This window comes from Mesoplodon bidens (genome assembly GCF_964165515.1).
Source record: "Mesoplodon bidens genome assembly, chromosome: 7".
NCBI lineage: Eukaryota > Metazoa > Chordata > Mammalia > Artiodactyla > Ziphiidae > Mesoplodon > Mesoplodon bidens.
Genome location: NC_138164.1, coordinates 56,831,461 through 56,847,399, shown reverse-complemented (window position 1 = coordinate 56,847,399; position 15,939 = coordinate 56,831,461). Strand labels below are relative to the sequence as shown.

General features: G+C 44.6%; 1 protein-coding gene across 7 annotated transcripts in view; it reads left to right on the top strand.

The window, feature by feature from the left end:
- Window positions 1-15,939, top strand: part of LOC308620440 (synaptotagmin-9) — a 389,294-nt gene that overhangs the window by 132,217 nt on the left and 241,138 nt on the right. For all 7 annotated transcript variants that reach the window (XM_081239989.1, XM_081239994.1, XM_081239993.1 and 4 more), the window contains exons 4-6: window positions 7,572-7,692; window positions 9,159-9,330; window positions 11,663-11,792. In XM_081239989.1, coding sequence (XP_081096115.1) covers window positions 7,572-7,692; window positions 9,159-9,330; window positions 11,663-11,792 — 423 coding nt within the window. The remainder of the gene's footprint in view (window positions 1-7,571; window positions 7,693-9,158; window positions 9,331-11,662; window positions 11,793-15,939) is intronic.

Sequence of the window (15,939 nt, the reverse complement as noted above, 5' to 3'; positions counted from 1 at the left end):
ATTGTGACAAAATAAAAGGTTCTAAGGTAAAATAATTTTAACCTAAATTCTGTGCCCAGCTAACTTTCTTTTAAGAATTAGAGCACAGAGACTTCCCTGGTGGCAAGAATCTGCCTGCCAATGCAGGGGACATGGATTCGAGCCCTGGTCCAGGAAGATCCCACATGCCACGGAGCAACTAAGCCCGTGCACCACAACTTCTGAGCCTGCACTCTAGGGCCCGTGAGCCACAACTACTGAGCTCACATGCCACAACTACTGAAGCCCACATGCCTAGAGCCCGTGCTCTGCAACAAGAGAAGCCACCACAATGAGAAGCCCACGCACCGCAACGAAGAGTAGCCCCTGCTCGCCACAACTAGAGGAAGCCTGCGCACAGCAACAAAGACCGAACACAGCCAAAAATAAATAAATTTATTTATTAAAAAAAAAAAAGAATTAGAGCATAATAAAGATTACTTTAACTACCTGTGAACCCTCCCTGGAAAAACAGTACTCAAGGACATACACAAGGAAAATGAAAAATGTGTCTAAGAGTGGGGGATGATATGGGTTTTATGAAACTGCAGTGAGCAGAGAAATAAATATTTTAACCATAGTTTAAATGTTTGCTAATGATTTGGCTGTGAAACAGTAGAATGGGAAGAAACCATATTTTAAAGGACAAAATCATAATAAATTCCAAGAGGAAGAAGATTTGGATACAAAATTAACAAGCTTGATTTAATAGACATATAGATATATGTCCCCTACAAATAGAGCATAGGCATTATTTTCAGACATATTTGAGCACAAATGAATGGGATGGGATAGGATAATTTTTTCAGCGGTTAAAACCATCAAGACATATTCTGTGAATTCAGGACAGTAAAACTAGAAGACAAAAATACAGTCCTCTGTAAAATGTCTTTTCAGAATTTTTTAACCCCCATTAATTTACATGCAATAAAATTAACAAATTTTAAGTGTACAAGTTTTGTCACATGTATATAGTCATGTAACCACTACCATTCGGTTCAAAATAATCTTTAATATCCCTTATGATTTTTTTCTTTGATCTGTAGGTAATTTAGAAGAGTATTGTTTAATTTTCAAATATTTGGAGATTTTCCAGATATCTATGACTGAATTCTACTTTAATTTTATTATCGTTAAAGAACATACTTTGTATGATTTCATTCATTTTGGATTTAATGATAATTTTTTAATGACCCAGAATATGATTTATCTTGCTGAATGTTTAGTGTATATTCGAAAAGAATGTGCATTTGCTGTTGTTTGATGGAGTATTAATAGGTATAGTAAATACCAATTAGGTCAGGTTGGTCAATAATACTGTTCAAGTCTTTTATATCCTTACTTCTTTTCTGCTTCCTTGTTCAATGAATTACTGATAGACAGTGTTGGAATCTCTTAACTCCACTTGTGGGTTTGCCTATTTCTCCTCTTAATTCCATCAGATTTGTTTAATATATTTTGAAGTTCTGTTATTAGAAACATATGCATTTAAGATTATGCCCTCTTGATGATTTTAGCCTTTGTCAATGAAATATTCCCTTCCTCCCTGGTAATATTCCTTGCTCTGAAATCTTCTTGATATTAATATATCCACTCCAGCCTTGTTTACATGGCCTAATTTTTTCCTCCTTTAAACCTATCTTTGTCATGATATATTTTTTAGTTAATTTCTTTATTTGGTTGCACCGGGTCTTAGTTGCGGCAGGCAGGCTCCTTAGTCGCGGCTCACCAGCTCCTTAGTGGGCACGAGGGCTCCTTAGTTGCGGCCGACGGGCTCCTTAGTTGCAGCTCCTGGACTCCTTAGTTGTGGTGTGCGAACTCTTAGTTGTGGCATGCATGTGGGCTCTAGTTCCTGGACCAAGGATTGAACCTAGGCCCCCTGCACTGAGAGCGTGGAGTCTTAACCACTGCACCACCAGGGAAGTCCCCTGTCATGATATTTTAAGTGGATTTCCTGTTGACAGCATATGTAGTTGGGTCTTGCTTTATGATCCTATCAGAAAATGTATGTCCTTTCAATTGAAGTTATCAGGTATATACATTTAAAGTAATTATCAATATGGTAGTGTTTAAATCTGTCTTTTCTATTTGTTCCACCTGTACTTTCTTTCTTTTTTTCTTCTTTATTTCCTGCCTTTTCTTGAATTGAGTATTTTTATGGTTACAGTTTATCTCCAGTAATGGCTTATTACATGTACTTATTGGTTCTTTAGGTGGCTACTCTATGGTTTAAAATATACATCTTTACATTATTCTATCTAATATTTATTATTTCCTTTCTCTTGCTTATTTTGCTTTTAATTTGTTTTTATTTGCTGGGTTTCTTGAAGTGGAAGAGGTGGTCAGTGAATTGACACTTTCCTCCTTGTGTAATATAAGCATTTTAGTGGTATAAATTTCCCTCTGAGTACTGCTTTAACTGTATCCACAAATTTTTGTTGTTTTTTCATTTCAGTTTAGTTCGAAATACTTTCTAATTTCTCTTTTGATTTCCCTTTTGATCCATGGGTTATTTAGAAGTTACTTAGTTCCCAAATATTTAGAGATTTCACAGATATCTTTTTGTTATTGATTTCTAATTCATTTCCATTGCAACCAGAAAATATAGTTTGAATCTTCTCATATTTAATTGAGACTTGTTTTGTGGCCCATAATATGGTCTATCTTGTTCCGTGTTCTGGGTACACTTGAAAAGAATGTGTATTCTGTTGCTGTTTGGTAGGGTGTTTCTTTAATGCCCCTAATTAGGCCAAGTTAGTTGATAGTATTGTTCAAGTATTCAAATCTCTGACTACAACTTGTTTATCCTCACAATTCTATCAGTTTTTGCTTCATGTATTCTGACAGTATGCTATAACGTACATAAATATTTAGAATTGTTATGTGCTTTTGATGAATTGACCCCTTTATCATAGTGAAATGACCCTTTTTGTCCCTGGTAATATTCATTGCTCTTACCTATACTTTGTGTGATATTAATTTAACCACTGCAGATTTCTTTTTATTAGTGTTACTGTAGCATATCTTTTTTATTCTTTTACTTTTAATATACTTATATTTTTGTATTTAAATTAAATGTCTTGTAGAGAGCATAATATTGGGTCTTGCTATTTTATTGAATTAATCTTTGCTTTTATTTTGATGCTTAGATTTTTTATATTTAATGTAATTATTGGAATAGTTGAGTTTAAGTTTACCAGCTTAGTATTTGTTTTCTATTTCTACCATATTTGTCTCTTCTGGTCTTATTCCCTTTTCAGTTTTTTCTGCCTTCTTTTGGATTAACTTAATTTTTTAAATTTATTTATTTATTTTTGGCTGTATTGGGTCTTCTCTGCTGCGTGCGGTCTTTCTCTAGTTGTGGTGAGTGGGGGCTACTCTTCGTTGCAGTGCGTGGGCTTCTCATTGTGGAGCACGGGCGCTAGGCACACGGGCTTCAGTAGTTGCGGCACGTGGGCTCAGTAGTTGTGGCTCACGGGCTCTAGAGCACAGGCTCAGTAGTTGTGGCGCACGGGCTTAGTTGCTCCGCGGCATGTGGGATCTTCCCAGACCAGGGATTGAACCCATGTCCCCTGCATTGGCAGGCGGATTCTCAACCACTGCGCCACCAGGGAAGCCCCTTAACTTAATATTTTTTTTTTTTTTTTTTTTTTTTTTTTTTTTTTTTTTTAGCGGTACGCGGGCCTCTCACTGTTGTGGCCTCTCCCGTTGCGGAGCACAGGCTCCGGACGCACAGGCTCAGCGGCCATGGCTCACGGGCCTGGCCGCTCCACGGCATGTGGGATCTTCCCAAACCGGGGCACGAACCCGTGTCCCCTGCATCGGCAGGCGGACTCTCAACCACTGTGCCACCAGGGAAGCCCAATATTTTTAAAGATGTATCTTATCTCTTTTGTTGGCTTATTAACTATAAATCCTTGTATTATTTTAGTCATTTCTTTTGGGCTTATAGTATACATCTTTAATATACACAGCCTAACTTAAAGTGATATTATTACTACTTATAGTATATACAGTACAAGAACCTTACAACAATTCTAGTTTCATATCTTTCCAGTGAATAACCCCAATAAAATTAAAATTTCTCTTTCTCGATATTGATTTTTTCAGTCCCAGGGAAGACTCTAAATCTCCCTGCTTGGGTTACATACTCATCCCTGAACAGACAATAGTGGACAGGGGCATGAATATTTTGGTCAGTCTGAATTCCTGCAGCAGCCCTTCTAGAACTTCACGGAATTAGGAAGGACTTCACCAGAAGAACCCAAGAACAGGAATGCTAAAGTGTGCTAGTTAGACAAAAACTAGAGCTATCGTAGACCACTACAGGCAAACATACCACAGAAAGAGTTTACAGATTGGCAGGTAGAGAATTCACACACACACACTTGCTATAAATTCCCTATATATATATCTTGCCAACAATACAGAACTTGGCTACAAAAAGCAGGAGCAAATGAAGCATTTCTTTGTATGACATTTTCCTTCCCCTTGTACCCCCCAGGGCACCTCTGCATATCTGATTTCTGTCAAGCTGGAAAAGAAGCCAAACACTCCACGACTCTTTCGTATTTGACTTTTATCAGCATTCTGGAAAAATTTTTACTAACAGTATAAGCACCTCTGTATAAGACAGAGTTTTCAACCTTGGCACTATTGACATTTTGGACCAGATAATTCATCGTAGTGAGGGGCTTCCCTGTGCATTGTAAGATGGTTAGCAGCATCCCTGGACTCTACCTACGAGATGTCAGTAACACAACTGCCTCCCCAGTTGTGACAATTATAAATAATGCCAAATGTGCCCTAGGGGAGCAAAACTGCTCCCGGTTGAGAACCACTGAATTCAGGAATGTTTATAAACATCAAGACCTACAGATTCTTAACCCCAAATCAGCATCAGCTGATGGGGAGAAACAGAGTTAGCATTAGGTGCCATCAACTTCTGTTCCATATCCCAGCAAGCCCATCACTTCTCAGGGGACCACATCTGTTGTTCACCACGGCAAAAACAGCTCTCAGCACCTGGACGAGAGCAATGTTCAGCAACCACAACCACAACAAATGTTAGAAGAATAAGTGAATAAATGAATGGATGGATGGATGAAAAGGAAAATGTGCATGATTATCCACAGTGTTACTCTGGGGAAAGGAGTAACTTAGGTGGTATGTACATAAGACAAGGACATATTTTACGATTATACTTAAAAACTTTTGTATTTGAATTTTATCATTTTTTACCTTCATAATTTAGATAATTTTAAATGATTTATTTTTAAAACACTTGGAAATCAAACCAAGCATTTTCCCCTTAAGAAACCTTTCTTTAATTTGCTCAGGGTTTTTTTTTTTTTAAGTACGAAAGTGGACTTTTGCCCTAGTTCATATTCTGAATATATGACCAAATCTGAAGCTCAATTTTTTTTCCTTTTAACTCGTGAGCAAACAGCAATATAATATAAATATTTATGAATGAAGTTTACGTTGGGGAAAAATGTACTTAGGACAAAAGTAGCTTGACACATTACATTCAGTTATGTGCCTTGGTCTTGAGGGCAGGGACTGCATCGTTACATCTTGAGCCCTACAGAGCTTGTGCAGTGTGGGCCCTCAGAAAATGTATGCCAAAAAAATGATGATGAAGCTTCTTAGGCATGGTTTTGGTTGCTCCTGTTTTACTTTGTAAAACCAAGATTATTGGGGCAGGATGAGAGGAGAGGGGGCTTGAACCAGGTGCAGTGAAAAGTCCTCTGAGAAGACCATGTGTCTGGGCCTTTCTGCTTAAAGCAGACAGGAAAGGTCCAAGGGCAAAGGAGTAGGCCAGGGAGTATAGAGGGGGAAAGATAATTTATGGGGACAGCTGTCCCTCCTCTTTCTCCTCCGCCATCAGCAGGAAGCTGGGTCAGATCCTTCAATAACAGCAGACCCTCCTCCTGCAGTTGGGAAGCCAGGAGCACAAAGCAGTCCAGTACCTGCCCCGTGTGACACCTCCACCCCAGGGGGAAAGGCCCAGCTACCTGGGTCTCTTGATATCAGGGCTCCAGGAACCAGAAGAGCCTGGCGTGCTTGCGAGGAGAGGTCATCTATTTACATGAAACAGGGAGAGCTCAAGGATACAGAGCGATCCATCTGCCTTAGTGACTAAACAGACTCCCTTCGCCTCATCCTCCTGCAGAAGCGGTCAAGGAGGGAGGTTGGGCGAGGTGACCTTACAGAGCTGAATGTGTGCTTCTAAAAATAGTAGCATCCTTGGAGAATCGAGGAGGGGAGGGGAGGCTGTGGATGTTGAGGGCAAAAACCGGACTCCCCAGAGCATTGTCAGTATAAAACTGTATTAATTAGACACAGACACCCAGCTCGATAACCTCAGGTATCACAGAAATTGAAACTAAATGAACTGGCTTTTTTTTTTTTCTTTCTGGTTATACTTTCCCTGGGCTAAAAAGGAGAAAGAGAATTGTGTCTTCTGACCTATTTGAATGACTGCACACTGCCCCAGAAGATGTTTTCCCCAGCAGAGGGAAATGGGGCTTCTTAGAGACACATCAAGAGAAGGCAAGAGCTGCAGCAAAGTGGGGGCCAGGGGGGTCAGCCGTCGGGGGCCTGTGGGGTCTGGGTCCCCACCTATCTCTTCCTGCCTGGAGACTGCGCAGGGGCTGGGCAGGGGTCCAGGTGTGTCCAGGGCTGTCACGGGCTGCCACTCTCAGGCTGCTGCAGGGTCTTCGTCGAGAGCCCTGTAGGGACTAGGTGTTTGCAGGGTCCAGCGGAGCCACGTGCTGGTCTGCACAAGCTGCATGTGACCAGGTTGCTTGCGGTGCTCTGGTGGGTGGAGGGGTGTGCGTGCGCGTGCGCGTGCTGGGATGGGGAGTGTTTGCGGGAGTGGACGGAGGTATTGCAGCAAACTTGGGGTGGGGGGGTCTCTGTAGGGAGGTGTGTGGAGCTAGAGGGGAAGAATGCATATAGACGGTGACTGGAGGACTTTGCGGGCTATGTGAGGCCTGTGGGTAAAACTGTGGGGGAAGCTATGTAGGAAATGGGGGTTGGGAGTCTCCAAGGGGCTGTACGGAGACCTGTCTGAGAGAGTGTACAGGGCTATGGGTGGGCTGTGTGCAGAGCCTGTCTGGGCTGCCAGTGGGGCAGCCCAGCACTGTGGGGCACCTCTTTGTGTAGCTTTGTCCTGGGGGCTCTGTGTGGATATGATGGGGATATGAGTGGAGCCACACAGGGGGCTCCGTAGGGGATAGTTAAGGCTTTGGGGGCTTCTGCTCTGGGGGCTGCTGGGGGCCGCGGGACCTGTGTGATGCTGTGCAGGGCTGCAGGTAGCTGGATAGAGGGGCAGAACCCTGGATGGTCTACACAGCTCTGCCATTTAAAGATGAGTGTGCTTCCTTAGGGAGGGTGCTCCCAAAGCACAGGCATTGATTCTCCTTCATCTGATTGATTACGTGAAGGGAAGGAGCAGTGCGGTCCCTTGCAGTGCTGCCCTGCCCCTGCTTCTGTGTGCACCAGGCTGAAGACACTTTCTAATGCTTCAGTTTGTGCTCTCTCAACAGGACAACGTGGATCTTGGAGAGCTGATGTTTTCCCTCTGCTATCTTCCCACGGCTGGCAGGCTGACCATTACCATTATAAAAGCAAGGAATTTAAAGGCAATGGACATAACAGGAGCATCAGGTGGGACAAGCGCAAATGCACATTTCTTCCTACATTCTTATGTAGCACTTTATGAAGCTTCCAGTAGAGTAATAAAGTGCGTGGACTTTGGAACCAAACTGCCTAAGTCTAATCCTAGTCCTAGACCTAATAGCTGTGTGACCTTGGGCAAGTCACTTAATCTCTCTGGGCTTTAGATTCCCCATCTGTAAAAATGAGGACAATAATAGTATCTGGCTGTTTCAGTTGTTACAGGATTAAGTGAGTTAATACATATGACACCTAAGAATGGTGCCTGGCACACACTAAATGCTCCTCAGTGTTAGCTCTCATTATTATCACCATTGTTCTCTCTTAGGTCTTCTCCTTCACAGAATTGTGGACTGGACCTACAGTTTGCACATGTTGATATAGCTTATCTAATTGGGTCTTTCCTCACATACAAGCAATCATCATCACCTCAGGCTTTTAGAAGATTGATATCCAATATCCTTATATAAAAGGTCCATCAGTGAACTATGCAGTTTGGTTTTTCCAGTGAATCAAACATGTAGCCTTAAATTCTAAACCCTAACAGAAAATACCCTGATATGCAGTTCCTTTTATACAAGTTCAGAAGCCACCTCTTCAGGGGCTCCCAAAATGTGGTCGCAAAACCCTCAGTTCACTGGCTTTTGGTCACTGAAATCAAAAGATGCAATATATTTTGCTTCCTGGATGCCAGTGTTTTATTCAAGCAGAAAAAAAGATATGGCCTCTTCTGGCCCTCTAAGTCCCCCCAGACAGTGTATGGGTGTCAGAGCAACACATGGTTAGGCAGGTGAAGCAAGAAGGACTCCCCACTGAGCAGAATAGTGAGGTGAAACCAGGAAAGTTCCACCTGAAGCAGAGTCCAGCCTTGCCCCCTGTCACCCCATCCCAGCATGGCACCACAATCAAGCCTGTGTCCTTTCTCTCCCTGCTGAGCTGCTTCTCCCTTTGCAACCCGACTGCAGGCAACTCGAGGGCTTCAGGCCCCTGCACTGGAGGAAACCCACCCCCACCCCAAGTCTTCCCAGTCCTCTAGGAATTTAGATCCTCCCTTTCCTAAAGACCTAGTTTTTAGAAAAAGATTCCCCGAGGTGGCTCCAAGTCAGGTCCTGCAGCCTGTTTCCCCATGCTTTAGAAATGGCTTTGCATTTCCCTTCCTGTGACAGCCAAGCAGGTCCCGAATCCTAATCTAATTCGGTAACATGTTTTCACACTATTTTTAAATTCCACTCATTTTGAGGGGAGAGAATCCTGTGCTTTTTCCTGAATGAATGACTTAATTATCCCAACTCCAGTCCCTGCCCAGACATCGTGTTAATTAAAATCCTCAAACTCCAGTCCACAGACCCGTAAAGGGGTTCTGCACACCATGGTCCTTGAAAGTCTGCCGTGACGCAACTGCTGGCCTAAATCTGCACGTATCCTCACTGTACCTCTGCTTCTCATGGTCCGTACAGATCCCTACGTGAAAGTCTCACTGATGTGTGATGGCAGACGATTGAAGAAGAGGAAAACGTCCACCAAAAGGAACACTCTGAATCCTGTTTACAACGAAGCCATAGTCTTTGACGTCCCTCCTGAGAATATTGACCAAATCTACTTGTCCATAGCAGTCATGGACTACGACCGGTGAGAGGCCTAGAGCTGTTTCTCATTGCAAGTCCACTGTGCCCAGGGTTGGGGGACGGGGGGTGCCAGCTGTGGATTCTTAGCTGGTGTCTTAGTGCAGCCACAGGAAAAGAGTCAGGTGAGCAGCACACGGAGAGCTGATTGACAAGGAGTCACCATTTTACAAGCAATGCGGTAGAGTCAGATTACCAAAGTGCCTCTAAGCTCTCCCATTTCTTTTTTTTTTTTGCGGTACGCGGGCCTCTCACTGTTGTGGCCTCTCCCGTTGCCGAGCACAGGCTCCGGATGCGCAGGCTCAGCGGCCATGGCTCACGAGTCCAGCCACTCTGTGGCATGTGGGATCTTCCCGGACCGGGGCACGAACCCTCGTCCCCTGCATCGGCAGGCGGACTCCCAGCCACTGCGCCACCAGGGAAGCCCTCCCATTTCTTCTTTCTTTCTCCTCCTCCATTCTCCTCCCTCCTCTACTTCTTCCCCTCTCCATCCCTGTACACCCCTCAGAATCTCAGCTTAGAGAACTGTGACCCCACAGATCTTAATCTCTCAGGCAACCCTACCTGGCCTTTATCAGAAAGATTCCACTCAAAACAGCAGAATGATTACTTTAGCCAGACCATCAACATTTCTAAATACATAATTTTGTTCTTTTTTTTTTCTTCTCCCAATGTGTTTAATAAAGATCGTTTCTATCCACTTAAGTCTGAAAGCAAACACAGAAATGTTCTCTTGAAAATGCTAGAATCAGTATGGATGACAGGGTACATTAAAATGTATAAGATGCTCGACTTTCTAATTAATACAGCACAGAAGAGATATTTATAGCCTGCATTGTAGCCAATTGTGTATTTAAAGGACAGATTTGAAAAACAGTCATTTTAATATGCAGAGGAAGTACCAACAGGGAATTATACATGTTAAACCAGTCATTAGACTGAAATGCAAAGTCTGTTTTTAATTGGAAACCTCCCACATGGTCTGGGCACAATTATAAAAAAAAAAAAATCTGACTTCTAATATCTTACAGTATTATTTGCAGCTGAAAATTTTCCCACAGACCCCTGAAATGTCAGTAAGGCAGCCTCAATGCCCTGAACACTCTTTCCAGAGATACCTGGGTGAAGCATAATCGTCTTGCCACCCAGGGAGCACGTGGGTTGGCTCAGCTGCCCATGGGTGTGATAGCCCACGCTGGGCAGTAGACCTCATCTTGTCTCCTGTGGACGACACACAACACAAATAGTGTCGGGCCACAGGAGGGGACATTGCCCACCAGCCGTGGAAGGCTGGGCCAGTATTTTTCAAGCTATTGCCAAGTTTCCCGCATCGACAAATCTGATTATGTGAGCTCTGCTTCAATTTAATTCTCAGTAAACTCATGAATCTGGCCTGGAAAAGTCCATGGCAGAATTCATGGGGCTTCTGCATGCAACTGATTTTAATGAGCATAGAATCCAATATCCTTCACACTGCTTCCCCACCCTTGTCTCCCCCTTGCTCCCTGTACACAAATAGGAGAAAAATCCCTCATCCTTGTAGGAAGGGAAAAGAAAGAGAAGAAGTCTGTGAATTTGGATCCCAGAGAGTTAAAGGATGGGCCATGTCTTTCTGGATATATGCAAAGGACTTCTAACCAAAAACCGTTAAGGAAAAAAGAAATGGTCCAAGGCAGAGATCTACCCAGGGATGTTTCAGAAATACTAGCTAAGTATTAAAGGAGCTAAGTATTTCTGCAGTAGGGAACTCAAGTTGGGTCAAAGAAGCAAAGCTGGCCTTGCAAGGAAGGAGGGAAGAGCACAAAAAGACAACATGTTCTCTAAAGAGAGGGGTTGCAAGATGACCCAGGAGCCTCCTCCACTCTGCCCCCTTTGTGAGCTCAAGGCTACAGCTGACAGACTCAGAGCTTCTCGCTTACCCCTACTTGGTTCCCTCTTGCAGGAATGAAGCAGCCATTAGTGCAAGAAACTCCTTTCAGATGGCCCCCTTTTCATTACATGGATTTGGAGGCCTGAGGTCAACCTTGTTCCAGAACCAGAGGTGACATCCTTTGCATGCAGCAGGGAGTTCTTCCAACACAGGTTCTTGGGAACAAGCTAAGCCATGCCAGTGTTCCAAGAGCTGAGCTGTGTGAGGGCCAGATTCTGGTCTTCCTCTCTGTGCCCCGAGTGAAATATTGTAACCCGAGTCCTAGTGGCTATTAAGCTTGGCCTGTAGTTTTAAATTAGGGAATGAAAAGGACCACCCCTTCCCTAATTCCTCTGTCAGTTTAACTGAGTAGTTGCTGCTCTTACATACCAAAATTTAAGGAAAAAACTATTGTGCACCATTTTCACAGTGTAGGTCACAATGAGATCATCGGCGTGTGTCAAGTAGGCAACGAAGCTGAGAGGCTGGGCAGAGACCACTGGAGTGAAATGTTGTCATATCCGCGCAAGCCCATTGCACACTGGCATTCCCTGGTGGAGGTAAGACCCTACTCCCACGTGCTCCTCTTTGCAGAAGAATAAATGCTTTACTGTTGAAATGCAGGAGCCACTAAAAATGTGAGTGTACCAGGGTCTTTGGTCATCGATGTGTTTCCCTGGTTGCATTTCCTGGGACCGCTTGTTGGGAATTGCATTCAATCTGAGATTGAGTCTGTGCTCCCTGCCAGTCTGGTAGGTTTTGAACATTGATCAGGGATCATCTGTTACTTTGATTGTTTTCAAAAAAGATCAAGATTCTCTTATTTCATGTTATGCTTTGGGTTGACATTTGGAGGACATCTGCAGGAACTGAGTGAGTGTGGAGGTCCAGGTCATCATAGAGTGACTTACAGCTAGCATCAGAAAAAACTTGAGACCGGGAGAGAGGAAGCATGGATTCTGAGACTGGCTGTAGCATGAACCTGTGATTCTGGGCAAACTGGTTAGTATCAACTGTATATGATAAAACCCCCCAAGTCAACAAACCACAAAATAACAAGTGAAATGGAAATTTATTTCTCTCTTACATAAAAAAGGTCCAGAGGAAGGTTGTCTAGGAAGGTTGTCTAGGCGGTTAAAGTGGCTCTGTGTCTGACAGAGATCTAAACTTCTGTCTTTCTGCTTCCCTGTCCCAGTGTGAGGTGTTTTTTTTTGTTTGTTTGTTTTTTTTGAGGTCACCTCATTGAGCAACATGGCTGCTAAGCTCCAACCATCACATATCTTCCAGGCCATAGAAAGGTGAAGGCAAGAGCCAAAAGCACACACATTCCTTTTTAAAGGATTTTCCTTGATGTCTTATGCAACACTGCTACTTCCATTTAAATTAGTCACAGAACTTAGTCATACAGACATGTATGGTTGCAAGGGAGGGTAGAAAGTGTATTCTTTTTGTCGGTGGCAATGTGCCCAACTGAAAAAGCAGGATTCTCGTTGCAAGGTAGAAGAAGAGAGTGGATACTTGGAGGCAGTGGACCATGGTTCTGCCTCCCACCCTCATTCATTCACTCACTCCCCCATCCTTTCCTTCTCATTTATTCTTCCCCCATTCATCCTTACTCAGTGACTCACCCTCTTTTTTATTTACTAACTCATTCTCTCAGAAATAAATCGCATTCACTAAGTGACATTTCTGTGGGTCAAATGCCATATTAGATAGAGAAAATATAGATGTAAGAAACCTTTCCTTCCCTGGAAGAACTTATAGACCATAAGAGAGAGGATGGCATGTAAACTAATCACTGAAGTGCACAGTCATAAGCATTATCATCTACATCAAGTGCTACAGGGGCACCAAGGAAGCAAGTGTCATGCTTGGATGAGCTTGTCCATGAAGGATTAGTCCCTCCTGCTCTTGGGAAGCGAAGAGAACTGAGCCCCTGGGAATAGGGACACCAGAGAGCGTGGGTTCCAGGCAGAGAGCTTCCTCTTACTCTCCAGGGCAGGCAGCTCTGTTCCCTGCAAAGCCATCCTGAGAGGCCAAGACCAGAGCCTCACCCAGTGTGGATTCTGCTGCCCTGGCCAGTCAGGAGAGTCTAAGTAAACATGCAGGGCAGCCATAGAGAGGCAGGAGGGCCCCAGGGGATGAAGGGACAGTCTTTCTTTGTTGGAGATCCTGCCGGAGGGGAGGAACAGGACAGGGTCTGTGGACTGATTCTAAGCTTCAGGACCTCTGGGTGGTATACTCAAGGGGAGACTAGGGCCCTCCTAGTTTGCAGGTCCTTGAGGACACCTCTGTCCTTGGGCCATAGAAGTGAAGACTGTTTCCTGGGCTCAAACTTAATCCCTACGGGAGACCATAGAACCTGTGAACCACTTCACAGTGGGGGGACTGGTGCTAGTAGCTACAGTGCACAACACTTCTTCAGTCCCTGGTGGAATTCTCAGAGGAGTCTATCTGTGGACTGCCAGAGCCTGTCACTAGCAGGGGCAGTTAGAGCACTTGTGATAGGCTTTTTGCGCCCTTACAGAGTCACTGCCGACTTTCATTCTTATTTGTAACCTGAAGTGTCAAAGACTGGCAGGGCTCTATGCCTCTGGGACACAGGAAATGGGAAAGGAATGAGGATCAGGGGTGTGGCGTGGGGCTGAGACAGGAGCCCTGATTGTGTGCACAAGCACTTCTGTCTCAGTGAACTTGCCAGGGAGTGACTGTGGATGGGACTGTGAACATGGGGCCCCAAGCACGGTGCGTGCACCTTACAGGAGGGAACGTGTGGAAAGCGGGCCTGGGAGGCTGCCCTCACTGCCCAGGAGGAAGCACCCTATGACTGGCTGCCCGGGAGCCATGCCTTAAACCCTGAGCACTTGGCTTACTGCAAATCTGTGTTGGACAGTTTTGTGAGAGATACATGTTTTTAGAGTTAAACCACTGAAACTTGGGGGTCATTTGTTACAGCAGCTAGAATTACTTCGGCGAATTCAGTGGTCTTTTCTCAATGGTTGCAGCAGAACTATGGAAATGAAATGTCCCTTATATGAAAGGCAAACCAAGGGAGGCTTTTCCTGCCCTGTTGCTTCATGTGTCTTTGAAGTACATGCCTGGGACTTCGGATCCATCCTGAGAGGAGAAACAATACTTTCCCTTTTAAGAATAAACATGTTGTGAGCGGAATTGGGGCAGTGGTACCGGATGAGATGAAAAGCAGTGTCAGAGGGGTGACCGTGCTTTGCTGACAGCTGTCAGGATAGAGGAGGCCGTGGGCAGAGTGGTTTTGACGTGGATGGACCTAGATTCAAATCCCTGTGCTGCCACTCAGTTGCTTGTTTTTCCTTTGCTGAATCTCAGTTTTTTCCTCTGTAAAGTGGCTGTAATAGTGCCTGTCCCACAAGGGTGATTGTGAGGATTAAACAATCTAATGTATGTGAAGCACCATGGCTGGCACCCAGTAAATGCTCAGTAAAATTCCCAGTTATGACCATTACTATGTATGTCCCACATTCTGAGGGATTGCTGTGTGTCCTCGTGGGACTGTCGCACAAAGAAACATCATAATGTTGGTCACGGAGGGAAAAAGGAAGGTTGGGCGTACCCCACACCCCACATGCTGGTGAGCCATGACCTCCCACTGGGAGAAGGGGTCATTTGTGCCTTGACTGGATATAGACACACGTATTTCAGTTCTGTTCTTTCTCCTGTCTTCCTTGGCCTTAAAGATAAGTTGCTGTTACACTAAGAACCGTTAAATTTTCTGCTGTAAAACAAAAACAGCAATTAAGTTGCAGTTCTCTGGATATGTGTGTGTGTGTGTATATATAAGCATTTGTGTAAGAATGAATGAGAGAGAAAGAGAAGAGAGAAGATACGGGGTAGTTAGGATTTAGTACGAAGGGAGGCTGGCCTGGCAGAAGCTCTTTGCTGCTGGGGGCTGAGGGACCAGGTTAGGACTGAACCCTGAGCCCTGCAGAGATCTGGCAGCCTGCTTGGGGCTGCATCCAACACACCCTGACCTTGCCAGAGCAGGTGGCAGATGGAGTCTTCAAAGCCAATGAGTTCAGAAATCCGTTTCTCTCTCAGAGAATCTGGATGGCTTCACTGCACACTCAAAGGTCAGCCAGTGCTGCTCCCTTTTCTCTCCATGATGTCAGAGGCTTGGGAAGCTGTGTAAACTCCCTAAGTGGGCTGCCTGGGCCCTGGGGACAGGAGCATCCCCTCCACGGAGCCTCAGGGGATGACAGAGCTCTGACAGAGCCCCCACAGCCCTCTCCTCCATATACCCGAGAGAAGATGGTGCTGGCCTGGCCACATCCTGGCACCTTTCCCACCCTTGCGTGTGGAGCTGGCCCACACCATGCAGCTCCAGGGAGAATAATAGAACTAGTTCCATGTTTCCATCACTTCCGTGTGAAGTGCTCTCTGACCTCTGGATTAACAAGTAGTAAACTTGGTTTGATGGGAAGAGCAGACCACAGACACCATTGGGTTAAGTCAGTTTTTACTTTTCTAAAAGGGATAGACTCCAATCAGAATACACAGTGAAGGTGAGCAGCATTCCCCTGATTGGCAGAGATGTAAGATTCTAAACCCCAAAGTCCTGCTCAAGGGTGCTCAGGTGTGAACAGATCTTCCTGTCTCCAAGCTCAGCATTTTCTCTGTGCACATGGTTAGTCTGACAGTCTGCAGGACCACCTCAAAGAGCTGGAAGCCCCC